The sequence below is a fragment of the Onychostoma macrolepis genome, chromosome 12 (genome assembly GCF_012432095.1).
Source record: "Onychostoma macrolepis isolate SWU-2019 chromosome 12, ASM1243209v1, whole genome shotgun sequence".
NCBI lineage: Eukaryota > Metazoa > Chordata > Actinopteri > Cypriniformes > Cyprinidae > Onychostoma > Onychostoma macrolepis.
The window spans coordinates 1,764,382-1,792,169 of NC_081166.1; the positions used below are offsets into that span (position 1 = coordinate 1,764,382).

Below are 27,788 nucleotides of genomic sequence, written 5' to 3' on the forward strand. Positions count from 1 at the left end.
ACCCACTGTATATTTAAAAATGATAATTTTTATATATCTATATGTTTTATTTTTATACAATTTTTTTTAATTTAATTTACTTTTGTTTAATTGTGCTTTTGTAATTTTTATTAGTTTTGTTTTTAAAATATTTTATATTTCATTTTTAGTTTTATTTCAATTAGTAACTGTAGTCCTTAAACTTTTTTCAGTTTATTTTCACCGTATGTGTGTATATGTGTATATATAGCTGTATTTCACTCAACAAAATATTTTTTTATAGTTTTAGTTGTAGTTATAATGACAATAACAGCACTGATGATTAACCCATTTATTTAATGTGTTTTATTTTTTAAATAGTTAAATAAAATTGTTCCAAAGGTTTTTGCTGTGCTGACTACTGACATTTTAGTATCGCACACAGTCTGCTTGTTTTCCCGTCTGTTGACCCAGTTCCTCTCAGCCTCTGTGTGGATCTGTTGCTATAGTACCACTGAGCCCTGTCACACCTCACAAACATGACGATCATAATTAACTTCAGGTGTTAATTAACTCTGATGTATTAATTATTTCCCTGCATATTTTAACAGCATTCAGCATGGGTGTGTTAGGAGTGAAACATCTGAGTAAATCCAAATCATGTATTATCACGCTACTTTCAGTGCATGTTTCTTTTTCCATCACTTACATATAATTGCCAATACCATGGTGCATTGGTGATGTGATATATGGTTTTACCATGGTATAATCATGGCACTGAATGGTTATTGATAAATTGGTCATATGGTCTGTGGTATTTCCAGCGTGTGTGTGAACCAGAGTTGATCAGAGCTCATTCTGTTGGCGTCTCATGGGTGGCAGCAGGTGGACGGCGCATCAGACCGGATCAGGACGTGTCTGATGGTGCTGGGTAAACAAAACCCGCCCCGCTGTACAGACATCACTGTGCTGACAGTCAAAACTGTGAACATTTACGATGTTGTTTCATCTGCAGAACACAAAAAAAGATGTTTTGTCCATATTATGAAAGTCATCGGGGTCCAAAACAACCCTGAACCCCACTGGCTTTCATTTAATTGATTTAAAAGTTTATAAACGTGTTTTTTAAATGTTTTTAATGATGTCTCTACTGCTCACCAAGGCTGCATTATGTGATCAGGAATACAGTAAAATTGTGAAATATTATTATTAGAATTTCAAACAGCTGTTTTCTATGTGAATTTATTGTAAAATATAATTTATTTCTGTGATCAAAGCATCATTACTCCAGTCTTCAGAGTCACAAGATCCTTCAGAAATCATTCTAATATGCTGATTTGCTGTTTAAGAAACATTTCTGATTATTAAAACAGTTCAAATTTATGCAGAAGACTCGATATACGACTATTCAAATGTTTGGGCTACGTGTGTGTTTTTAATAGAAAATAATGCTTTTATTCAGCAAATATACATTAAATTGATCAAAAGTGATTGTAAGACATATTCTATTTCAAATAAATGCCGTTGAACCTTCTATTCATGGAAAGAAATCATGAAAACTATTTTACACACAATATTGTTTTTAACATTATTAATAACACCAATAATACTTGAGCATCAAATCAGAATATCAGAATGATTTCTGAAGGATCATGTGACACTGAAGACGAGTAATGATGCTGAAAATACAGTTTTGATCACATCAACAAATTTTCAATTGCAATGATATTTCACTGTTTTTACTGTATTTCTGATGAAATAAATGCAGTCTTAATGAGCAGAAGAGACTTCTTTAAAAACAATGTTTTGATAAGAACTGTATTTTAAAATAATTGAAGCATATGGGCTGCTCTGGAAAGAAAGATGAGCAAATAAACAGACCCGTCCTGAGAGAGAAACCGAGTCTCCATTGAAGCCCAATTACCAGCTCGAGTTACTCAGCCAGAGGCCTCTGTGTGTCTTTTGACTGCGCTGAAGTCGAGATGTCTGACCGCTCACACAGGTGTGTCTCGTGCAGTAAGTTCCCTGCCCAGGGTGTCGGCCGTTTCCAGGCCGCTTCATTGTTAACGTGGTTCCAGCGCACTGAAACTTGATTCACGTGTCTCCATGTTTAGAGGATCAGGCCTGTATTCATGTTCGGTGTATGCTGATGAACGCAGATTGAGGCGCTGGACAGGTGCTCTCTGACGCTGGAGTACATGCTGATGTTTGTTTGTTTCAGGTTCCACGTGCAGCGTTCTGTCTACGATGCCGTCGGACTCGGAGAGCAGCAGTTCTCTCAGCAGCGTCGGTGAGTGTGGTGTGTGTGTGTGTTGTGTTTGTTAGGCAAGGGTAATTTGGTCATTTTATCTCACAGAAGCATTATATTGCATCTCACTTTTTTTTCTTTTTTTTTTAAAGCTCTAATATTTGTTTTTTGGCATTGCAATAATGACTTTTTTGGGAGGGAAATGCATTTAATCGTCATGGAAATAATGTCACAGAACAAAAAGTTTTAATTCTTTTAAAATAGGTTTTATTTTGAGAAACGATATTATTATATGTATATTTATTCTTTACAGTTTTTTTTTTTTTTTTTTTTATTGTAGAATTTTTTTTTAAAGGGGTCATATGATGCGATTTCATGTTTTCCTTTCTCTTTGGAGTGTTACAAGCTGCTCGTGTATAGATGAGATCCCTGAAGCTGCAAAGACTAAAGTCTCAAAGCCAAAGAGATATTCTTTATCAAAGTTAAGACTCTGCCCCTAAAGCGGCTCATTCAAACACGCCTCCACATGTTTACGTCACGATGTGGAAATATTTGCGTAATGTCGCCCAAATGTGCACGCAACGAGAGGCGGCGTGGTTTCAGTAACTGCAGTAGTGTTGATGCAGCCGTGTCAGGGAGACGCTGTGTGTTTCTGAGCGAAAGCAAAAGCACTTTATTTGGGCTTCCAGAAGTAGATGCAATTAGAAATCATTGGTTAAGATTTGTTTACAACAGAACAGCACAACCCAAATGTGTGTGTGTGTGAGAGAGAGAGAGAGAGAGAGGGTCACAGTGGAGTCAGCTGTCTTAACCGCGGCTTGTGTGCAAACATGTACGAGCTTCATCACTGTGTCACGCGACTCTGTTCCCCTCTCGAGCTTGAACTGATGGTAAAACTAACGACATTATTAACGGTCTTTACTTTAATTTTGAAAGCTGAAGCTCGCGATTATGGAGAGGGGCGTTACATTTCAGACGCGTGCTTGTAGTGTTCGGCCAATCACAATGCACTTCGTTAGTTGGCCAATCAGAGCAGACTGTGCTTGTCGGAAGGAGGGGCTTTGTAGAAGCGTTTAAGAGAGGCAGGGCATAGAGGACATACAATAATGTACAGTATCTGAAAAATAATGTGTTTTTTGAACATTAAAGCATGTCAACATATTCTGTTACACCAAATACACAAAATAATGATTTTTAAAAAGCATCATATGACCCCTTTAATTATAATTTTTAATCAGTCTGCAGACATTAGAATTAAAAATATATTTCTTTTATTTTTTTAAATTTTATTTTTGATTTTTTTTTTACCCCGTTTTTTTCATAGCCTTGGTTTCTGGCGTGGCTTAAAAATAAAGAAATAAAGAAATGATAAATTATGGAAGGACTTTTATATTATTTTCTAAATCGGGATTATACGTTGACACCATTGTTCAGAAGTTTGTCGTCAGTAATTAAAAAAAAAAATACTTAAAAAAAGAAATACCAGCAAGGACACATAAATTGTTCAAAGAATCACAATAAAGACATTTATTATGTTACAAAAGATTTCAGATTTTACTATAAATGCTGATGTCTTTGAACTTTTTATCCATCAGAGTTCTAAAAAATTAAATTTGTCAAAAATATCAGGCAGCAACTGTTTTCTACATTGATAACATGTTTCTTGAGCAGCAGATCTGCATATTAGAATGATTTCTGAAGAATCATGTGACACAAGACTGGCGTAATGATGCTGGAAATTCAGCGCTGCATCACAGAAATAAATTACAGTTTAACGTATATACATACAGAAAACAGCTATTTTAAATTGTAATACTTTTTCACATAAATGCATCATTGTTGAGCATAAGACACGTCTTTCACAAACTCCGTGGTAGTGTATGATTTACAGTGCTGCACATATTCCTGACGTCCTGCTGGTGCGAAACAGAGAAGTCTGGGACCGACTGGGAAAAACACCGAGCGAACTCCGACACCAGCTGAGAGACGCTTCTGTCCATTAGACGTCTAAAACGAGACACTGTTGTTTTGTGCAGTAAGGGGATGTGGGACGGGTCGTCAGTGGCCCAGATAAAATCATTGTTTATTCATAGCATCTGTATGAACAGCAGAGCTGAATCTCAAACTGAAAGCAAAAGTTTATGAACCCGACATGTCTGGCCTACTGCGTTTGAAAGCTCTGTGCATCTATCTAACCATTTCCCTCTTCAGAAGTGAAGTACATACATAGTGTACAATATATTATTTGCCATTTTATTCACCGATACACATGTCTGTCTTTCCCAGCATCCTCACCTCCTCCTGCTCACCTGGATAAGCATGTGATGAGTGAGAAACTGGAGACGGTGATCTTCCAGCTCAGACAGGTGACCCGCGAGCGAGACGACCTGCGCAAACGACTGGCGCTCTCCTCGCCCGGCACCACCTTCGACGACTGCAGGTGCACTAACCAGGGCTGTGCTGTTAACCACTGTTTCAGTATCATTGGGATACTATTATAGTTTTTTATTAATATTTTGAATGTTTTTATTTTTTGTTTTCATTTTAATTTGTTAAAATTTTAGAAATTAAGTTGTGTGTTTTATCCATTTTTATTAGTATTTTTTATTTATTTATTATATTTTTAAATGTATGTTTTTTTTAAGTCCATACAGTTTTAGTTATTTTAGTACGTAAAGTTAAACTAAATAAAAATGAGAATTTTTGCCTTGACAATTTGCTGAAATAAAATTAGGTTTCAATATTTTTAAGTTTCAGTTAATGTCTTTTTTATTTTATTTGAATGGTTGTTAGCTTTAGTTACTAACCATGTTGTTAACTAAAAATATTACAACATGTTTTCATTCATTGAAATAAAATAAAAATATTAGATAAAAACTGCAGCTTAGTATTTAGGTTGAAGTACTAAAATTACTAAAACCAAAATGAAATAAAAATAAGGTTACACTTTATTTTAAGGTGTCCTTGTTACAGTGTAATTATACATTTAAGTACTGAGTAATATTAATTAACTACATGTACTTACTATATAGTTAAGGTTAGGATTTAGGGTTACTTGCATGTAATTACGCATAATTTATTGTTGTTGTTATAGTAAGTACATGTAACGTGTAACAAGGACACCTTAAAGTAAAGTGTAACCTTATTTTTATTTCATTTTGGTTTTAGTTAAATGAAAAATTATATAAATATTAGCTAAAAACTTTCACTTTAAAAATTAAATGTTGCCTTGGCTGCTAACTGTAATAAAATAAGTTTAGGTTGAACTATCAAAATTACTGTAAAACTGAAATAAAAATAAGGTTACACTTTATTTTAAGGTGTCCTTGTTACAGTGTAATTATACATTTAAGTACTGAGTAATATTAATTAACTACATGTACTTACTATATAGTTAAGGTTAGGATTTAGGGTTACTTGCATGTAATTACGCATAATTTATTGTTGTTGTTATAGTAAGTACATGTAACGTAACAAGGACACCTTAAAGTAAAGTGTAACCTTATTTTTATTTCATTTTGGTTTTAGTTAAATTAAAAATTATATAAATATTAGCTAAAAACTTTCACTTTAAAAATTAAATGTTGCCTTGGCTGCTAACTGTAATAAAATAAGTTTAGGTTGAACTATCAAAATTACTGTAAAACTGAAATAAAAATAAGGTTACACTTTATTTTAAGGTGTCCTTGTTACAGTGTAATTATACATTTAAGTACTGAGTAATATTAATTAACTACATGTACTTACTATATAGTTAAGGTTAGGATTTAGGGTTACTTGCATGTAATTACGCATAATTTATTGTTGTTGTTATAGTAAGTACATGTAACGTAACAAGGACACCTTAAAGTAAAGTGTAACCTTATTTTTATTTCATTTTGGTTTTAGTTAAATGAAAAATTATATAAATATTAGCTAAAAACTTTCACTTTAAAAATTAAATGTTGCCTTGGCTGCTAACTGTAATAAAATAAGTTTAGGTTGAACTATCAAAATTACTGTAAAACTGAAATAAAAATAAGGTTACACTTTATTTTAAGGTGTCCTTGTTACAGTGTAATTATACATTTAAGTACTGAGTAATATTAATTAACTACATGTACTTACTATATAGTTAAGGTTAGGATTTAGGGTTACTTGCATGTAATTACGCATAATTTATTGTTGTTGTTATAGTAAGTACATGTAACGTAACAAGGACACCTTAAAGTAAAGTGTAACCTTATTTTTATTTCATTTTGGTTTTAGTTAAATGAAAAATTATATAAATATTAGCTAAAAACTTTCACTTTAAAAATTAAATGTTGCCTTGGCTGCTAACTGTAATAAAATAAGTTTAGGTTGAACTATCAAAATTACTGTAAAACTGAAATAAAAATAAGGTTACACTTTATTTTAAGGTGTCCTTGTTACAGTGTAATTATACATTTAAGTACTGAGTAATATTAATTAACTACATGTACTTACTATATAGTTAAGGTTAGGATTTAGGGTTACTTGCATGTAATTACGCATAATTTATTGTTGTTGTTATAGTAAGTACATGTAACGTAACAAGGACACCTTAAAGTAAAGTGTAACCTTATTTTTATTTCATTTTGGTTTTAGTTAAATGAAAAATTATATAAATATTAGCTAAAAACTTTCACTTTAAAAATTAAATGTTGCCTTGGCTGCTAACTGTAATAAAATAAGTTTAGGTTGAACTATCAAAATTACTTAAAAAGAAATACCAGCAAGGACACATAAATTGTTCAAAGAATCACAATAAAGACATTTATTATGTTACAAAAGATTTCAGATTTTACTATAAATGCTGATGTCTTTGAACTTTTTATCCATCAGAGAGTTCTAAAAAATTTAATTTGTCAAAAATATCGGGCAGCAACTGTTTTCTACATTGATAACATGTTTCTTGAGCAGCAGATCTGCATATTAGAATGATTTCTGAAGAATCATGTGACACAAGACTGGAGTAATGATGCTGGAAATTCAGCGCTGCATCACAGAAATAAATTACAGTTTAACGTATATACATACAGAAAACGGCTATTTTAAATTGTAATACTTTTTCACATAAATGCATCATTGTTGAGCATAAGACACGTCTTTCACAAACTCCGTGGTAGTGTATGATTTACAGTGCTGCACATATTCCTGACGTCCTGCTGGTGCGAAACAGAGAAGTCTGGGACCGACTGGGAAAAACACCGAGCGAACTCCGACACCAGCTGAGAGACGCTTCTGTCCATTAGACGTCTAAAACGAGACACTGTTGTTTTGTGCAGTGAGGGATGTGGGACGGGTCGTCAGTGGCCCAGATAAAATCATTGTTTATTCATAGCATCTGTATGAACAGCAGAGCTGAATCTCAAACTGAAAGCAAAAGTTTATGAACCCGACATGTCTGGCCTACTGCGTTTGAAAGCTCTGTGCATCTATCTAACCATTTCCCTCTTCAGAAGTGAAGTACATACATAGTGTACAATATATTATTTGCCATTTTATTCACCGATACACATGTCTGTCTTTCCCAGCATCCTCACCTCCTCCTGCTCACCTGGATAAGCATGTGATGAGTGAGAAACTGGAGACGGTGATCTTCCAGCTCAGACAGGTGACCCGCGAGCGAGACGACCTGCGCAAGCGACTGGCGCTCTCCTCGCCCGGCACCACCTTCGGCGACTGCAGGTGCACTAACCAGGGCTGTGCTGTTAACCACTGTTTCAGTATCATTGGGATACTATTATAGTTTTTATTAATATTTTGAATGTTTTTATTTTTGTTTTCATTTTAATTTGTTAAAATTTTAGAAATTAAGTTGTGTGTTTTATCCATTTTATTAGTATTTTTATTTTATTTATTATATTTTTAAATGTATGTTTTTTAAGTCCATACAGTTTTAGTTATTTTAGTACGTAGTTAAACTAAATAAAAATGAGAATTTTGCCTTGACAATTTGCTGAAATAAAATTAGGTTTCAATATTTTTAAGTTTCAGTTAATGTCTTTTTATTTTATTTGAATGGTTGTTAGCTTTAGTTACTAACCATGTTGTTAACTAAAAATATTACAACATGTTTTCATTCATTGAAATAAAATAAAAATATTAGATAAAAACTGCAGCTTAGTATTTAGGTTGAAGTACTAAAATTACTAAAACCAAAATGAAATAAAAATAAGGTTACACTTTATTTTAAGGTGTCCTTGTTACAGTGTAATTATACATTTAAGTACTGAGTAATATTAATTAACTACATGTACTTACTATATAGTTAAGGTTAGGATTTAGGGTTACTTGCATGTAATTACGCATAATTTATTGTTGTTGTTATAGTAAGTACATGTAACGTGTAACAAGGACACCTTAAAGTAAAGTGTAACCTTATTTTTATTTCATTTTGGTTTTAGTTAAATTAAAAATTATATAAATATTAGCTAAAAAACTTTCACTTTAAAAAAATTAAATGTTGCCTTGGCTGCTAACTGTAATAAAATAAGTTTAGGTTGAACTATCAAAATTACTGTAAAACTGAAATAAAAATAAATTGCAGTTGAATAGAAATGCACAGAACAACATAACAAAATTACTAAAATTGTGTAATTATAAAAATATAAAAACAATGGTGTAAAAGTATATAATGATACTAAATTAACACGGGGCTGTAAGTATAGCTGAAGTAGCTCATCTCTAACTAACTAACTGTGGAAGAGACTGAACAGGGTTTTTGTTACTGAACTGTAGATTTCAGATCGATCTTGTGTCCAGTTTCAGTCTTTCAGACGCTGTAACACAGCTACACAGGCCATCTTCTCTTATCTGAGCGTGAGATTGAACAGAGTGCTTTATGTGTATAAATAAAGTATGTTTACTTTCATTACTATTTCATAAATGAGGCTTTTTACTCTGTTTTTGTGTCTCTTCACCTGAATGTTGATAGAGCCTGAAAAAATGCACGCGCTGTGTGTGTGTGTGTGTGTGTGTGTGTGTGTTTGATCTCCATGAAACTTCCCAATGAAAGGATTTAGACCTTTATATGGCAAATGGTGAATGATAACCAAATGATTTTGCCCAGTGTGAGATGTTTGCATATATCTGTGTGTGTAGGCCGAGTGTGAAGCCGGGTCATGATTACGAGCGTCTGAAGCTCCAGTGCATGAAGGCCATGTCAGACCTGCAGTCTCTCCAGAACCAGCACACCAAAACCCTGAAGAGATGTGAGGAGGCCGTGAGAGACGCAGACTACTACCAGTGAGCGCTTTAACCGTATATACTGTATATTTCCATCTAGAGTTGATTATCAAGGGCAGTTTTACTTTTTATGAGGGTAGTTTGTTCTTCTAACCATATATGTGACCCTGGACCACAAAAGCAGTTTTAAGTCGCTGGGGTATATTTGTAGCAATAGCCAAAAATACATTGTATGGGTCAAAATTATCCATTTTTCTTTTATGCCAAAAATCATTAGGATATTAAGTAAAGATCATGTTCCATGAGGATATTTTGTAAATTTCTTACCGTAAATATATCAAAACTTCATTTTTGATTAGTAATATGCATTGCGAAGAACTTCATTTGGACAACTTTAAAGGTGATTTTCTCAATATTTAGATTTTTTTTGCACCCTCAGATTCCAGATTTTCAAATAGTTGTATCTCAGCCAAATATTATCCGATCCTAACAAACCATACATCAATGGAAAGCTTAATTATTCAGTTTTCAGATGATTTATAAATCTCAATTTAAAAAAAATTGACAGTTAAGACTGGTTTTGTGGTCCAGGGTCATACACTGTGTGCAGAATTATTGATATTCTGGTCATATTTTTTTTTGCCAAGAAAATTTTACCAATTCCAAACCACATCAATCTTAATAACTACTATTGATTTTGTATTTAACCATTTGTAAGTTATATATAATTATCCATGAAGGCTGAAAGTCAAAAACTCCTTATTTCAGGTGTGCAGAATTAATATTATGGACAGATAAGTTGAGATTTCATTTTAGGAGCTCATTTTTATTCCATCTCCTATCCTAAAAAGTCTGTCTTGCAGAGATTGACTAAAATGAGCTCCTAAAACTTACTGCCAGATTCTGGAAGATCAATTCTTCAAACAGTGGTACAAGAGGATGTGATGCTGGTCCTTCAAGAGTCACTCTCAGCTTATCTGTCCATAAAGCCTATACAAAATCAGTCTTCATGTATTTCACAACACTTCAGCATGTTATTCTTATTAAGTGAGGGTTATTTTTTAGCATTTTTTACCCAAGCAAGGTCTCTGAGAACCTGACACATTGCACTTCTGGAGACTCCAGGAAGGTTGCAGTTCTGGAAAATGGTGGCGCTGGAGACTAAATGATTCCTGATGGTTTCACACCTAATTCTTCACCTTAATTATTTTGCAGTTAACGTGTCTTTTCTTCTCCACCTGTTTTTTCTGACCTTGCTGACCCAATGAGCATTTCACTGCCCAACGGTCATGCCTTAACTTTGCTAATTCTATTATTGCATTAGTATTGCATCCTTCTCGTGGACATTTAATTATTATTTTTTTTTTTTACTTTTACTCTGAGTTCAATCTCTTTTTTGGCTCATTTTATCTGTAAAAGAAAACCTGCCTAATAATTCTGCACACCTGAAATAAGGAGTTTTTGACTTTCAGCCTTCATGGACAATTATATATAACTTAGAAATGATTAAATACAAAATCAATAGTAGTTATTAAGATTGATGTGGTTTGGAATTGGTAAAATGTTCTTGCAAAAAAAAAATATGACCATAATATGAACTTGCCTAATAATTCTGCACACAGTGTATATAACTTGAGAATTTTTTTTTTTTACCTGCGTCAGCTGATAAATTTATCTGTTTGGCTCAGCTTTTATTTTGAAAATATGACTCTTAGTGCGTTTTATTCATATTTGTTGCTTTAGTTTGTGAGAAATAGGCCTAATAATAGGATTACAGAATAAGTTGCTAAACCATAAATCTGTCTTTACGTTATTATAGTATTATTATGTAATTTATGAATGATCAAGAAATTATTTAATTAAATATTAATATAAATTAAATATTTAAAATATTTTTATGAATTAAATATATAAACGTGCACTCAGTAAGTTGCTGAAGCAGAGATACATGTGTATATGTATGTGTGTGAGTGATATATTTATATAGACAAATTTTTCTAATTTTGTAAAATAAATTCAAATTTCATTGCAGCAAATGTTATTCATGATATTTAAATTAAATGCTGTAATATCATATACACTGGCTTTATATTGACCATCAGACACCCTGCTCTATAAGATGGCCTTAAAAAAAACAAATTGGTCAACCACTAAATGTCTCCATTATTAATCAAATCAGTCAGTTAACATGAATTTATTTGAGCTTGATTTCCATCAAATCACCAAATACCAGACGCTGTAGAGGTGGGCAACAGGAGGGTTTGTATACGAGAGGATCGGCCGACAGCATTATGTGCTCATTAGCATGATGTGAAAGACTCTGATTGGCTGCTGAGTCAGAGTAACATCTGGTGGTGAAGCAAACACCCAGCACAGATTAGAGACCTCCATCTTCATCTGAGATTACCCAACGCTTTAGTTTAATTCAGTAATTTCAAATTGAGTTGAATCAGCTGCTGTGAGCATAGGAGTAGTTCACCCAAAAATGACTATTTGCTTAAAATGTGCGCACCCTCAGGCCATCCAAGATTAGGATGAGTTTGTTTCTTCATCAGATTTGGAGGAATGTCTCAGCAATGGATGCTCTGCAGTGAATGGGTGCCGTCAGAATGAGAGCTGATAAAAACATCACAATAATCCACACCACTCCAGTCCATCAGTTAACATCTGGAGAACACAAAAGCTGAAACAAATCCAGCATAATAACTCTTCCTCCAGTGAAAAAGTGTTCTGGTGTGAATCAGGAGAGAAATCTGCACAGAACAAGCAGCGTTTACAAGACAAAACAGCTCTAAACAAATATGTGGCTTGATTTTAATGTGAGAGTCAACAAGAGATGGACTTTTTCACTGAAGGAAGAGTTATTATTGATTATGGACTTGCATTTGAGTTAAAAACGTCTTGATGATGGATTTGTTTCAGCTTTTGTCTTCTCCAGATGTTAACTGATGGACTGGAGTGGTGTGTATTATTGTGATGTTTTTATCAGCTGTTTGGACTCTCATTCTGACGGCACCCATTCACTGCAGAGCATCCAAGTTAATTTTCAGCAGATGTTCATTTTGTAACTCGTGTCATCATTTTATCTGGCACATTTAACTGAGCTTAATTTGTTGTTCTGTTCACTGATGCATTGGTTGACTCGTGCTCCTCTCTCCGTCTCTCAGCACTCTTCACGGGCGTACGGTTGGTGAACAGACGCAGCTGCGGGACGAGATGGAGGCCATGAAGCAGAACTACTCTCAGCTCCTGCAGCAGCACTCACAGCTGCAGCAGACCTGCGACGAGCTGCGCCGTGTCCATGATAGCGACCAGCGCGAGGTGGCAGACATGCGCCTGCAGCAGCAACAGGTACATTGATGAGGTTTAGCGTCTTGCTCAGGATCGGAATTGAACGTGCAACCTCTTTCTTTGCATCCCAAATCGAGACACTATTAGGCTCCCTCTCTCTGTGGTCAGTATCAAACCTACATGCTTTATTCCAGTGGTTTTCAATCCTGGTCCTTGGGACCCACTGCTCTACACATTTTATATGTCACCAGGATCGAAAATCACTGCTTTACTCCATGAATAGGGTTGGGTACCGAACTCGGTATTTTTAAGGGTACCGACCAATTGCGTCGGTACTACCGAGTATCGATTCACACCAAATCATTCGGTACCACATTTCGGTACCTGAGAACGCATTTGGGCGCCACGAGAGACAGAGAGAGAGAGAGAGAGAGAGAGATGATGTCACCACTACAACTCTTTAAAACACAACACACAGGGCAAACCGAAATGTTCTGACGTGTGCTTAAATTTCTAGGGTCATGGTTTCCGAGAAGACGGACAGGATACGGAGTCCATTCATAAAACCGAATTTACTCTATAGCGGAATGCCACGCAATTTGTCAAGTTTTGGATGAAAAAGAAGGTCTGTCACTTAATTCGATTCGCGATATGAACTAGTGTATGCGAATATTAAAACGCAAAAAGACGGTTTAAATATGAATCCTGCATAATCCGTTATCCTCGGTATGTATGAATGGCGGAGACGCGGTTTCGTTTACTACACAAATACTGAAGCACACGTGAACTCTGCACCTCACAACATGAACACATGAACTTACAGGCTGTTAGAGTCACTTCATGAGAATTTTACCGTTACATTTGAGAAAACCAGCATATTATATTGTACACACACACTTCACGGCAACCTGTCAAAATAAAAGTGCGGTTTAACACGTAACAGAAATATATTGCTCTTGTATTACTTTTGTACTGTATAATGTACATCTTTATATATTCCACTTACTGAAAAAATTAAATAAAACAATTAAATGAAAAATAATTACAACCACATTAATAACTTAATTGTGGAAAAAATACAATTATTATTAGAACTTTTTAAAGGAATATTCACACAATTTTTCTACCATGTATTAATTTTAACAGTAAACCTCTGTTTGTTTGCCAAAAAATAAAATGGTTTCATTTTCATATGATTAAAAATAAATAAATGTTTAATGTCTTCATTTGATTATCAGAAAAAATAAAACCCAAAAATGTCTGGAAGAAAAAAAAAATTATAGGGCCCTATTGTTAAAAATGTTGAAATTGAGAGTTTTGGACTTATTTTTCACTGAAATAAATGTTTTTGTTATTACACAGAGAGAGTAAAGTACCGAAAAAGGTACCGTTGGGTACCGGTGCAATTTCAGGTGCCGATACCGGTACCGTACCGGTTCAAATGTGAACGGTACCCAACCCTATCCATGAATGAGGCATTTTGAGAAATAATCTAATCACTGTAGTTAATTTATTTTAAAAATCCAATATTATGAAAAAAAAAAAATCATTTTCTTAAATATTTGTAAAATATTTTAAGAAAATATTAATTTATTTATAAATGTATATTTTTATTTGCATCAATATAACAAAATTGTAATAAACAGAAATATGTATCTAAATTTAATTTAAATATAAATATATTTACATAAATTTATATTGTAAAAAATGGCATGCAGAGAACATGTCTGTGTTCCGTCTCTGATTCGATTGGTCTGTTTTGGATTCATTCAATTGAAGTGGACAGTTTGAACTAATTCATTACAGTTATTTGAATTTGCAAACACATTCAGTTTTAACTACTAAAGTTTAAATAAAAGATGCCATTAAATTCTCTCTTTTATGACTCTCGTGCTTACAAAGGTGTGAAACAAGAAAGAGTTGCACAACTCTTTTTAGAAATGTTTATGCCCAAATAAAAAGCATAATATAGCATGAAAATATCACCAGCAAGTATCTTGTTAATATTTCTGATATATTGTCCAGCCCTGCTGACTAACACAGTTCAGTTGCTAGAGTTTAAATTGCTTCATTAAAATCTTATTTACATATTTAATAAATAGATTTAATCTCTCCCTCTTTATGTCAGTGTTGTTATTGCTAAAACTATTAGAAAACACGTTCTATATTTGAAATAAAATAAAATGTAAATAAATAAAATTCTAATGTTTCCTTGGCAACTACCCCAAATAAAATAAGTTTAAGTGTTAAATTACTCAAACTAAAATTGAAATGAATATATTACGTATAATAATAAATCAATAAAAGGTTGCAGTCGGGTTGATGTTAGTAAGCACAATACCAGACGCTCTGTTCAGCCTGGTACTGTCACTGCACCTTTATTTGTCTGTCTGTCTGTGTCTGTGTCTGTCAGCACGTCTCTCAGTTGTCAGTGAGTTCAGGTCAAGAAACGACTGGTCCGTATTTCTGTCTGTTCGGAGCTGGAAAAGCACTTTATCTATTAATAATGCTGAGAAACATGACAGATGGGACAGTGTTGGATGAGATGAGGTCTGTGTGCTTATGAAAACACACGGAGACTTCAGCAGCTTGCATAGTGAGAAGAGAGGATCGAGAAACAACCCGAGACGGACTCACAAACAAACATAAACACCACTGTGCAGAAATGTGACCCTGGACCACAAAACCAGTCATAAGTGTCAATTTTTCAAAATTGAGATTTATACATCATATGAAAGTTGAAAATATATGTGCTTTCCATTGATGTATGGTTTGTTAGGATCGGACAATATTTGGCTGAGATGCAACTATTTGAAAACACGTTCTATATTTGAAATAAAATAAAATGTAAATAAATAAAATTCTAATGTTTCCTTGGCAACTACCCCAAATAAAATAAGTTTAAGTGTTAAATTACTCAAACTAAAATTGAAATGAATATATTACGTATAATAATAAATCAATAAAAGGTTGCAGTCGGGTTGATGTTAGTAAGCACAATACCAGACGCTCTGTTCAGCCTGGTACTGTCACTGCACCTTTATTTGTCTGTCTGTCTGTGTCTGTGTCTGTCAGCACGTCTCTCAGTTGTCAGTGAGTTCAGGTCAAGAAACGACTGGTCCGTATTTCTGTCTGTTCGGAGCTGGAAAAGCACTTTATCTATTAATAATGCTGAGAAACATGACAGATGGGACAGTGTTGGATGAGATGAGGTCTGTGTGCTTATGAAAACACACCGGAGACTTCAGCAGCTTGCATAGTGTGAAGAGAGGATCGAGAAACAACCCGAGACGGACTCACAAACAAACATAAACACCACTGTGCAGAAATGTGACCCTGGACCACAAAACCAGTCATAAGTGTCAATTTTTCAAAATTGAGATTTATACATCATATGAAAGTTGAAAATATATGTGCTTTCCATTGATGTATGGTTTGTTAGGATCGGACAATATTTGGCTGAGATGCAACTATTTGAAAATCTGGAATCTGAGGGTGCAAAAAAATCAAAATATTGAGAAAATCGCCTTTAAAGTTGTCCAAATGAAGTTCTTAGCAATGCATGTTACAAATCAAAAATGAAGTTTTGACATATTTACAGTAGGACATTTACAAAATATATTCATGGAACATGATCTTTACTTAATATCCTAATGATTTTTGGCATAAAAAAAAAATCTATAATTTTGAACCATACAATGTATTTTTGGCTATTGCTACAAATATACCCCAGCGACTTAAGACTGGTTTTGTGGTCCAGGGTCACAAATGTCAGGCTTCACAGGGCTTCTTTAGCCAAAGTACTCTTAGACAAAAAACATTTGAATGCAAGTTATGCAACCCAAAGACCTATATATTCCATGATTATTATCGTAAACTAATTGTTAATTGACATTAAGGTAAAATAAATTAACTACAACTGAACTAGAAGTAAAAAAAATAATAAATAAAAGAACTGAAAATCTAAATGCTAATTCAAAATATTAATAAAAATATTCGTATAAATATTTTTGCTTATCGACATAAAGCTGATATAAAACAGAAAACAAATGAAAAAATGGAAAGTTTACTGATAATTTAAGTTGAATTGAATCACTAAAATTACTTAAAAAATGGAAATAAAGAAATAAACCAAAACAAAGACATAAAAAAACGAAAAAAAACGAATTGCATTTAAATATTAATCCAAATAATTAATACATATTTAAATAAATTGCATAAATATGATTATATGATATATACACTGCGTTCCAAATTGTTATGCAAGTGATATATCAGTAGGATTTCGGTACAATAAAGAGTTAGATTTTTGTTTGTGTGGTTTTTCACATCTTTTTATTTAACTGGTATCAATCTCAGACAGGTTTGTTCAGTATTTTCCAAGTCTTCTCAGGTAAATGGAAACCCTACTTAAAGAGGTTGTTCCACATTATTAAGCAAGTCACAGTTCTCATGAAATATGGTGAGGAAGAAAGATCTTTCTGAAGATGAAAAGAATGAAACAATGCAATGTCTTGCGAAAGGTATCAAAACAAACAATATTTTGGCAAACTATTGAACAAACCTGTCTGAGATTGATACCAGTTAACTAAAAAGATGTGAAAAACAACACAAACAAAAATCTGACTCTCTATTGTCCCGAAATCCTACTGATATATCACTTGCATAATAATTTGGAACGCAGTGTAAATGCAACTAATACATTTAAGTTAAAGCACTAAAATTACTGAAATAAAAATAAAAACAACTAAAAGAAACCTAAATGGTATAAACGCATAAATAAAAGGTCATATCAGAATATTAATGAAAATATAATAGTATATAAATAATACAAAAATAACACTATGTTCTTGATCTTTTATTGAAATGTGATTTTAAATGTGATCTTCAAAATCTCTGAAATGCCAGGGTGAAAATAATATTACCTGTGGAAGCATTTGTATTTTTACATTCCAATCAAATGATGATGGAAACATGATTTCCTTCTTAATAATCTATATTGTAGTTAAATGCTGTATATGTTTAATTTGATAATTCTCTGATTTTCTTTGGACTCATTTTACCTCCGTGTCAGCAGACGTGGGACTCAGTGGCGCCATCCGCTGGTGTGATGCTGCTTTCTCTCCATCAAAATTTACTCAACTCTGCGATTTAGTTGTGGATTCAGTTTCTTTTGAGCTGAAGGTGTTTTTTTCTCTTTGTAGGTCATGAGGGAGAACGGCTCCTCCGAACTGCTGAATAAACTTTACGACACGGCCTTAAACAAGCTGGAGGGGATGAAGAAAGAGTACGACACCCTGAGGAAACGATACAATGAGAAAACGGTGAGCCACAACGCCGATCTGAGCCGCCTGGAGCAGATGGAGGAGGAGAACCGGCGTCTGCAGAAACAGCAGGACGTTCTGCTGAAGCAGAGAGACTCGGCGCTGCACTTCCAGCAGCAGTACAGCGGCTCCGCCAGGAGGTACTCATCTCGCTGCCTACATAGTGCTTTCCACATCAGTCATTAAAGAGGTTTTGATTCTGTTAAGGCCGTTTCACACTAGGGCTGTCAAAATGGCTGAATATCTCAATTTGAATTTTGTACTTAAAGCTGCAGTTCGTAACTTTTTTTTTTTTTTTTGGATTAAAAATGATCTGAAATCAATATTTGAGTAAGTTCATAACCAGCCAGTGTTCAAAACTATCACCTTACTTTAGCCCGGTTCACAAAGGTTAGCTCATAATAATGTTTTCTAATATGAGAGGTACGGGTAGGTTTATGCGGGAAATTCGAGCATGCTGCCGCGTCATTAAACATAAAGAAGTTGTCCCGGCTAGTATGCTATCGCATGTGAGGATCCTGCAGGTGGAGGATCCTTTATAGCCTTTTCTCACAGCAGCTGGAATAATTAAATGTATCGTTTTGATGGCGGATTGTAATCCAGAAAGGATTATGTGTTAATGAAACGCATGTGAATGAAATTAAATTATATTTCAGTTTTAAATGTGCTTCTGATTACAGATAGCCTGGGATTACACAAGATTTGTATTTTAAAGAAAACCAGATCAAAAGGAGAATAATTTGCTTTTTGGGTTAAAAGAGTTTCTTAATATGAAATTCTAATGGTATGACAATAAGAGATTAGACTGTACAGAAATTGAAATCTACACGCTAATACACACTATACTCATTGTCACGCAATGCTGATGTTGTTAACATTAATAATTTAAGAATAAAGTATAACTATAAATAAAGAATAAGTATTTTTTCATGTCTGTAAAGCAAGTAAGTATACTCAGAGTTTCGCGCTCAAGTTCACAGAGACCGAGACGGCCGAAAGCGCATCCTGTTGCTTTCATTATTTTACAAAAGCGCAATGTTTTTTTGTTATTCTGAGTGCACACAAATAAACGTAGAGTCTTTACAGATGTATTACTCTTATCTGTATGACCAAAAATGACGGAGTATTTTGAGAGCAAGTGAACGCACCGGCGCCTCCATCTCTCCACATTTTTCTAGGTTAACATTAGATTGAGCAGACATGTAAAGTTGCTAATACTTAGATATTTCAGATGATAATTCATATTTGAGGTCGATGATAGGCGAGCGTTTGGATGTCCTGCCCGATGACTTTGCCAATGTGGATTTTTATTTATTTATTTATTTTCTGCGACTAATAAAATTTTGGTCGACCAAGCCTCTTCTGGTCGACTAACGGTTAGTCAACTATTAGGAGGCAGCCCTACTCAGAATACTCTTCTTCGGTGTTTGTTTACACTGGTTTTCGCAAAAGCGCCACCTCTCTCGCCCTTTTGAATGATCGCGACTGGTGTAAATAGCCCCATAGAGATCTATTGTTTTGAATCAAAAGCGTTATCGTGCCGAATTTTGGTGTTCAGTGTGAAAAGGCCTTTAGGATGACATCTTGGTCTCTTTCAGGTTCGAGAGTCTCCAGCAGGAGCTGAATAAGGTGTCCGCTCACAACGAGGAGCTTCAGAGAGAAACTGATCGGCTGCAGATGGAGAACACGCGCTATAAGACGCTGCAGCTGAAGGTGGTGAAAGACGCTGAGAAGCTGAAGGAGGAGAGAGACTCGGTGTTAAACGAATATAGGCTGATCATGAGCGAGAGAGATCAGGTCATCAAAGAGGTGGATAAACTCCAGACCGGACTGGAGACGGCCGAGGCCAAACTCAAGAACACGTCTAGCGAGAGGAGGGTCGCCGGCGAGGAGATCGAGGCTCTCAGACAGGTCAAACACATGCAACTACTGAAGACGACAGTCACTATGAAACATGTTTGCGAATGGTTTCACTTACTGGTGTAATCTTTTGTAGAGCAGAGGCAATAATCAAACATGCTCTCCTTGAATTGTGATTCGAGTCCGATCCATGTGATTCAAAAAATGAAGATTAATTTAAAAGATTCAAAAGACTCGCAGACAAAAGTGATCAGTCAAAAGTGTTTAGAAGTCCATGTGTGTCTTTTGTGCATTTTTTTTTTTAATTAATGTTTTAACAAAATAACTTATTTAATATTGAAATATTTAATTAGTTTTAATCTAAATAACTAAGACACATTTAAATAAATAAATAATATTGTAAATATACACCTTATTTATATAATTTTAATTAAATTAATTAAATATTTTAATATTAAATACTGCTAAGTAATTTTATAAAATTTTAAATAAAATAAAACAAATTATGAAATATAACAAAATTAAAATCTCAATATTAATCTTAGTTGTTAATTTATTTAATATTAAATATTTAAATAATTTAGATAAATGTTTAAATAAGTTATTCAGCATCAATAACATACATAGTTAAATATATACATTTAAATATATAATAATATTGTACATAACTAAATAAATATTTATTTAAATTATGCTATTTATCTTTTTCTTGTAGTTTTAAGTAATTTAAAAATATGATTTACTAATTTACTAAATATGATATATGATGCAAAACAGATTTGATTAAATTATTTAATCTCAGTGGTATATTGTTTTTGCTCAGGCAGTAATCACTGTTGCTATTGCTTATATTAAGGGTTATGATTTTGAGGTGAACCCCCAATCCCAAATAACCTCTAAAAAACCTGACCTGGCCAGTGTCATAGAATTATTTGAATTATTGGTGGTTTGACGTTTGTTGTGTGTGCAGGAGCTGAACTCGGCTCTGTTGGACCGGGACCGGGCGATCCGAGAGAAGACCGAGCTTCTGGAGAAATACTGTCACGAGGTGCAGGACAAGGCCGAGACGCAGAAGGAGCTGAGCCAGGCCTGTAAGGACATCGAGATGGTGCGAGAGGAGCGCGACGTGGCCCGTAAAGAGCGAACAGAGGCCATCATCCAGAGAGACCAGCTCCTGAGAGAGTATTACCAGGCCAGACAGGTACACTGACTTAAACCTGGACTTATATACAGCGGTGGCCAAAATGATTAGAACACTAGTATTTTCACCAGCTAAAAATGGTTTTAAGTCAGTAGGAAATATTAGTATCACATTTCCAAACATTAATTTTGCCATTAATTGTAATAATCCAGTGAGATTTTTGTCTGACGACAACCAGTGCTCCACACAGAGATCTGATCATCATCCAGTCAGACTTAAAACCATTGTTTAGCTGGTGAAAATAGTAGTGTTCTAATCATTTTGGCCACCACTGTATGTGTGTTAGGGGTCTTTTTTTAATCGCATTTGTCCCCCTGCAGAAGCAGGACAGCACGACGCTGGACATGGAGCGTGTCAGTAAGGAGCTGGAGGTTCTGAGGAAGCAGTGCGAGGCCGTTTCGGAGGAGCTCCAGGAGGCTGTGCAGGAGGCAGAAGTGGCCAAGTGCCGCAGAGACTGGGCCTTTCAGGAGAGAGACAAGATCGTCGCAGAGAGAGAGAGCATACGGTGAGTAAATGCAACGGCAGCGTCCTGTTATACTTCTCATTCTATTATGCACGAGTCAACAACGAGCATCAAAACAGAGCATCAAAGCATCAAAACAAAAGTTTAATAATACAGCTCCATTTTTTTGTTTTTGCAAACTGTATTTTGTGAATGTGAATTATCTTACACATTAAATATGTAAATGCATTAGTTTCAAGATTGTTTTAGCTACAAAAAACAGGCCCAGTAGTGTTCATCAAGTCCTATGAAACAATGATCAGAATTGTATATTTGCTGTGTTTGTGTATCAGGACGCTGTGTGATAACCTGCGTCGCGAGAGAGACCGAGCCGTGAGTGATCTCGCCGACGCTCTCAGAAATCTGGATGACCTGCGCAAACAGAAGAACGACGCAGTGCGAGAACTAAAGGAGCTCAAGTGAGTCTCAGGATCACATCAGGGACTGTCGACTGTATGTGCAAATCTATCTAGCAAATTATCGATGATGTTCAGTTTTGTTAGTGATTCACCAATTCCTCCGAGAAAGTTTCCTGCAGTGTATTAATTAATAAATAAAAAATACATATAAACTAAATAACTAAATATTAAATTAAATATTAATAATTAAATGAATCTAAATAACTAATACATATGTAAATATGTATTTAATAATATTGTTAATATAAGTAAATATAAATATTTATTTAGTTCTAATAATATTAATATTTAAATATTTATTTTATACACACACACAAAATATTATTAGTTATTTAGGTAATATATTTATTTAATTATTTATAAAATGTATATATGTATATGTAAATACACACAAATTATATGTGTATAATATTATTAGTAATTATTTAGTTATGTACAATATAAATAGTAATATTTTTCAATACAACAGTAATATTGTAATAGTAATATTTCTTGATTTATTTTGATCATTTAAATACATTAATTTGAATAATAATAATTATTATTGTAACATTTATTGTGGGGAAAAAAAAATTCCTTCAATTTGTTATTTTGATCAAATGCCTGTTTTATTTTTACCATCATTTTTCTGATGGATTTTTTTTTTTTTTTTGAATGTTATGAATATATTTGACAAATGTGACCCTGGACCACAAAACCAATTAAGTGTCAATTTTTCGAAATTGAGATTTATACATCATCTGAAAGCTGAATAAATAATCTTTCCATTGATGTATGGTTTGTTAGGATCGGACAATATTTGTCTGAGATACAACTATTTGAAAATCTGGAATCTGAGGGGGCAAAAAAATCTAAATATTGAGAAAATCACCTTTAAAGTTGTCCAAATGAATTCTTAGCAATGCATATTACTGATCAAAAATGAAGTTTTGATATATTTACGGTAGGAAATTTACAAAATATCTTCATGGAACATGATCTTTACTTAATATCCTAATGATTTTTGGCGTAAAAGAAAAATCAGTGTATTTTTGGCTATTGCTACAAATATACCCCAGCGACTTAAGACTGGTTTTGTGGTCCAGGGTCACAAATTGGGATTATCAAAGTTTCCTTTGAATCTACAACACCGTGACAAAAGAAACTAACGAGTGCGATCAAAGTAGTTTGATTCACAAACAAATGACTCTGATTCTTTTAAAGAACGAATCATGAATCTTGAATCAGTCTCAGAGCCGTTGAGGTAAATGATGACAAAAGTTGGGTGAATTTTCCTAAAATGTGTGTTCAGGGAATGCATGGAGGAGCAGCTGGAGAAGGAGGCGCGTTTCCGCCAGCTGATGGCCCACAATTCCCACGACTCGGCCATCGATACGGACTCTCTGGAGTGGGAGACGGAGACGGTGGAGTTTGAGAGGAGTACGGTACGTAATCGAGTCATCACAGCTGTGACGAACCTCCAAATGAGTTCAACACCTCACCGTCTCTGATCTGACGTACAGGACGACATGGATTTGAGCGCTCTGGGTTTTGATATCGCCGAGGGAGTGAGCGACCCGTATCTACCCGGGGATTATGGGATATTCGTGAGCAAGGTGGACAAAGGAAGTATTGCGGAGGGCAGGTTAAGGTAGGCGGACTCTGCTTTCAGTGTCTCCTGTGAAACGGTCGTGTTTGATTCTAACTAGGGCTCAAGAGGTTGCGTTAGACTTTAATATAGTCCGTCATTTTGATCTTTTGGTCTGTGCTGTTTTCAGTCGATGAATAAACACATAGTGCACCACCCAATAAATCGCAATAGGCTAAGCTTTGTGCGTTATTACTTTTGATATGAAACAAAGTCTCAGATTTCAAATTCTGTCCATTTTATTAGGACATTCAATCAATAAATAGAATAGAATAGCTTTTTATTGTCATTGTTGTACAGCTGTCTTCGATGTCATTATCGCGCGATTAAATCGTCTGTGATTATGAACACGGTTTTTGTGTAGCTTGTCAGTGAACTACGGTTCTGTGTAGTAAATGCTGCATCATCTGAAAGCACGTGATGGAGATTTACTACTAATCACAGAGCCGGCTTTACTGACGAGATGCACATGACTATCGCATTCGATTAATCGTGCAGCCCTAATTCTAACCAGCGTTTATTCTCGTGGCAGAGTGAATGACTGGCTGTTGAAGATAAATGACGTGGATCTGGCCAATAAGGACAGGAAGCAGGTCATAAAGGCGGTGTTCAGCGGGGGCGGAGTCATCAACATGGTGGTGCGCAGGAGGAAGTCTCTGGGAGGACGGATGGTCACTTCTGTGCATCTGACGCTGGCGGGACATAAAGGTCAGATCGTGGGGCTTTGTCTTTCAGGACGTCCAGCAGATCAGCTCTCTTCATCTCTACAGTCTCTCTCTCTCTCTGTCACATATTTAACATATTTTATTGGACTGTCCCGCTTTTAATGCATGTAGAAAACTCTTTTATAACCCTAACCCACAAAAACCCACCTTTTTCCCTTTTTAGAAAACATCATAAAGTATATATCAATTGAAAGCTTAAAATCCCAAAATTCATCCTGTGAAAGCCATTTTAAAATCAGACATTGCATTACCATGGAAATGGTACATCAAAATCATATTGCAAAATATTTTTGTTCATGAATTATAATAATTACATTTTTTCAATAAGTTTGGAAAGTGCACTTTCACGTCTATGTCCAAAAACGGGGGTGACGGTTAAAGAGTTTAGTATAATTATGCCAGATAAAAATTTTATCATATGTTAACGTAAAAAATCTTGTGTAATGTAACGTGTTTGTTTGTTTGCTGGTTTTTATTGTATTTGTTATACTTGTATTTTTTGAATTGTTTTGCCATGAAAGTAGCCTAAGATGCTGACATGGCATTAAATAAATATATATACTACTGCTGCTCTCTGTCTGTGTTTCAGATTGTGGCGTTGGGTTGGAGAGCGGCGTGTTCGTGTCGTCTGTTTCTCCAGGCAGTCCCGCGGCCAGAGACGGGTCGGTGTGTCCCGGCGATCGGCTTCTCAATGTGAGTCGACTCGTGTGCTTCTCCTTTCATCAGCATCAGTTCTCCAGGAATCTCTGATTGGCATATAGTGATGTGTTGAAAATGATGTAATCATTTAATCCCTACACTCTCAAAATGCTTGAGGAAAACAACTTTTTTCTGTAAACTTAATTTAAAAAAATTTTTTTTTTTTTTTTTAATTCAAATTTTTATTGTTTTCATCCGGTTCATGACAATATCATACAAAACACGAATTACAGATTTATACAAATACTGCATGTAAGACCAGAATATACAGTGGCTGAAAATAACAAGGATAGACAGAATACTAAATAAGGAAAAATAATAATAACAATAATAATAATAAATAAATAATAATAATGAAAAAGTCAAAATTATTGTGTCACATGGGAAGACAGCGTCACATAAGACCAAAAATCTTCCCAAACCGGTATACAAAACTAAATTTTTTTTCTATTTATAAATAATAACTTATTGAGTAGTTTATCAGTGATGTGATTTTCTTTTTCAGTGCTTGTCCATGTTTATGTATTTTCATTTTTTTTTTTTTTTTTTAACCTAAAGTATGACACACTCGAATTGCATAAATCTGAGGCAAAAACTGCTGCATTTTCATTTTCAGGTTTTATAAACAAACATATTTAATTTTTCCAATCGTCTTCCCAAATTTGAAATGAGAATTATTTCTAAATCCGTTTATAAATAAAGCTTTAATGTCTCCCAGCAGTTTTCTGCCAAAATAAAGGCTCTATGCTTTAACATTTGAAAGTAAAGAAATTAAGACGGCCATAAATAGTAGGATTTTAATTTTACTATTGTTCAATTAAAAAAAAAAAAACCTTTTTTATTTTACAATACAACAGCATTGCAATAGTAATATGCTTTTTATTGATATGATTAATTTAAATAATAAATAATATTATTTTTAATAAATAATAGTAATTATTATATTATATATGATATTATTTTTATAATTTAAATAAAATGCTTTGCATAATATTATTATGATTATGATGATGATTATTAATATTATTGTTTTCCATAATAATAATAATAATAATAATTATAATTATTATTATTATGAGAGAAAGCATGTTCTCCTTTTTTTGGCATTTTGCTCAAATGCTTGCTTTATGTTTGCCATTATTTTTCATGGCAGTGCTTCATGGGATGTTCAATCATTATAGGATTTAAGTACACAACAAAGATTTCTGCCTTTTATTCATTTCATATACTTTTTTCATATCATAGTTTGTAATGTTCACGTCAGAGCTAAATGTTTGGTTCACGGCTTAAAGTTTCGAAATGCCTTTGGAGAACAGGTATGAGAAAAATGCATCCAGATCCCAAGCTGCTAAAAAAGTGGGCGGTACTCCTACAATAGGAAGCTCTGATTGGTCGATAGAGCAGAGGTTGATTTGCATGTATATTGACTGATTAGAATAAATACAGGCAATACAGAATGAGATCTCTAAGGTAAATGAATATGTCACGCTGTATTTTAAACACATCCATTGTGATTATTTTAAGACTGTTTAATTTTCTCTGACAGATAAACGGGATTTCGCTGGATAACAAATCAGTGAGCGACTGTGAGAATCTCCTGCGGAGCTGCAGAGACTCGGTTTCTCTTTCCCTCCTGAAGGTGAAACGTTATTAATTGTCTATTGTCTTTTATTATGAGAGGAATTCAATAAGCTTACTCCATTATCGTATCCCAGTTTTTCCCACAGAGTCTGTCGGGTCAGAGCATCGCTGAGAGCCAGCGCGACTGTGAACGAAGCTCTAACGGGAAGTCAGCGGATCAGCTGCGGCCCTGCAGGAAGCAGCCCACCCATAAAGACATGTACAGCCCCACGCGTGACGTGGAGAGCGAGCGCGGTCAGCGCGGGACGCTGTATCGCTCAGAGCCGTATCATGAGATCTGCTGCCCGCATCCCACCTCCAAACGACCCCTCACCTTTCACCCCGTTTCCCCCGGCGACTGCATCACCGTGGAGATGAATCAGGAGAGACGGTGTGTCCCGCAGAAGCAAAGCGGCGGCACGTGGCCCAAAATGGTAGCGGTTGCAATGACACCAGCCGACAGCATCCCACCGCTCTCTATTTTTAAGACCCCAAAGAAGCGGAAGTCAATATTTGATGCAGACATGTTCAAGCGGCCGGAGACGCCCTCCAAGCTGGACTACCTCAGTCTGTCCCAGATGCCCAAACATTCCCCGCAGAGCTCCTGGACGGAGGCGCCGCCGCAGATCCCGCCCGAGCCGCCCAAACGCAGCGACTCCTTCAAGTTCAAACACAAGCCGCAGGGAAGCTCCGCCTCCGATTCCACCATCACCACCGGCTCGCCCCCGGCCACGCCCATTCAGACCACACCCACAGACAAACCCAGTCCTGACTTTGAAAGCCGAGACCGCAATGGGAACGTGGTTCAGAGACAGGGCTCTGGCGGGGGGTCGTTTGCGGAGGACGTGTCCGGACAGGGATCAGATGAACTGGAGGTGAGGAGAGGAAGACCAAACTCTGCACCGGCCCAGCGCCGCAGCCTCACGCCGCTTAAGATGCCGTTTCCACAGGTACTGCGCCTTTAAGACACCTGTAACTCTACAGGTTATCAGACCTGCATGAGTGCTGCTCAACTACTCATCCACTAGTCGTTTAGTCAGGAGTTTTTCCTCCTGCTGTCACCATATAGAACAAACACACCTGAAGTCATGTGATCCACAACTAGTAGACAAAGTATCAAATA

The 27,788-nt window shown here is 35.1% G+C and overlaps 1 protein-coding gene across 1 annotated transcript in view; it reads left to right on the forward strand.

The window, feature by feature from the left end:
* dlg5b.1 (discs, large homolog 5b (Drosophila), tandem duplicate 1) overlaps positions 1–27,788 on the forward strand; it is a 53,694-nt gene that overhangs the window by 5,747 nt on the left and 20,159 nt on the right. The window contains exons 2-16 of the mRNA XM_058793419.1: positions 2,180–2,248; positions 4,493–4,646; positions 9,314–9,457; positions 12,565–12,748; positions 17,893–18,152; positions 19,611–19,923; positions 20,843–21,073; positions 21,394–21,578; positions 21,869–21,994; positions 23,286–23,418; positions 23,497–23,624; positions 24,154–24,329; positions 24,936–25,039; positions 26,592–26,684; positions 26,761–27,615. Of these exons, the coding sequence (XP_058649402.1) occupies positions 2,180–2,248; positions 4,493–4,646; positions 9,314–9,457; positions 12,565–12,748; positions 17,893–18,152; positions 19,611–19,923; positions 20,843–21,073; positions 21,394–21,578; positions 21,869–21,994; positions 23,286–23,418; positions 23,497–23,624; positions 24,154–24,329; positions 24,936–25,039; positions 26,592–26,684; positions 26,761–27,615 (3,155 nt within the window). The remainder of the gene's footprint in view (positions 1–2,179; positions 2,249–4,492; positions 4,647–9,313; positions 9,458–12,564; positions 12,749–17,892; positions 18,153–19,610; positions 19,924–20,842; positions 21,074–21,393; positions 21,579–21,868; positions 21,995–23,285; positions 23,419–23,496; positions 23,625–24,153; positions 24,330–24,935; positions 25,040–26,591; positions 26,685–26,760; positions 27,616–27,788) is intronic.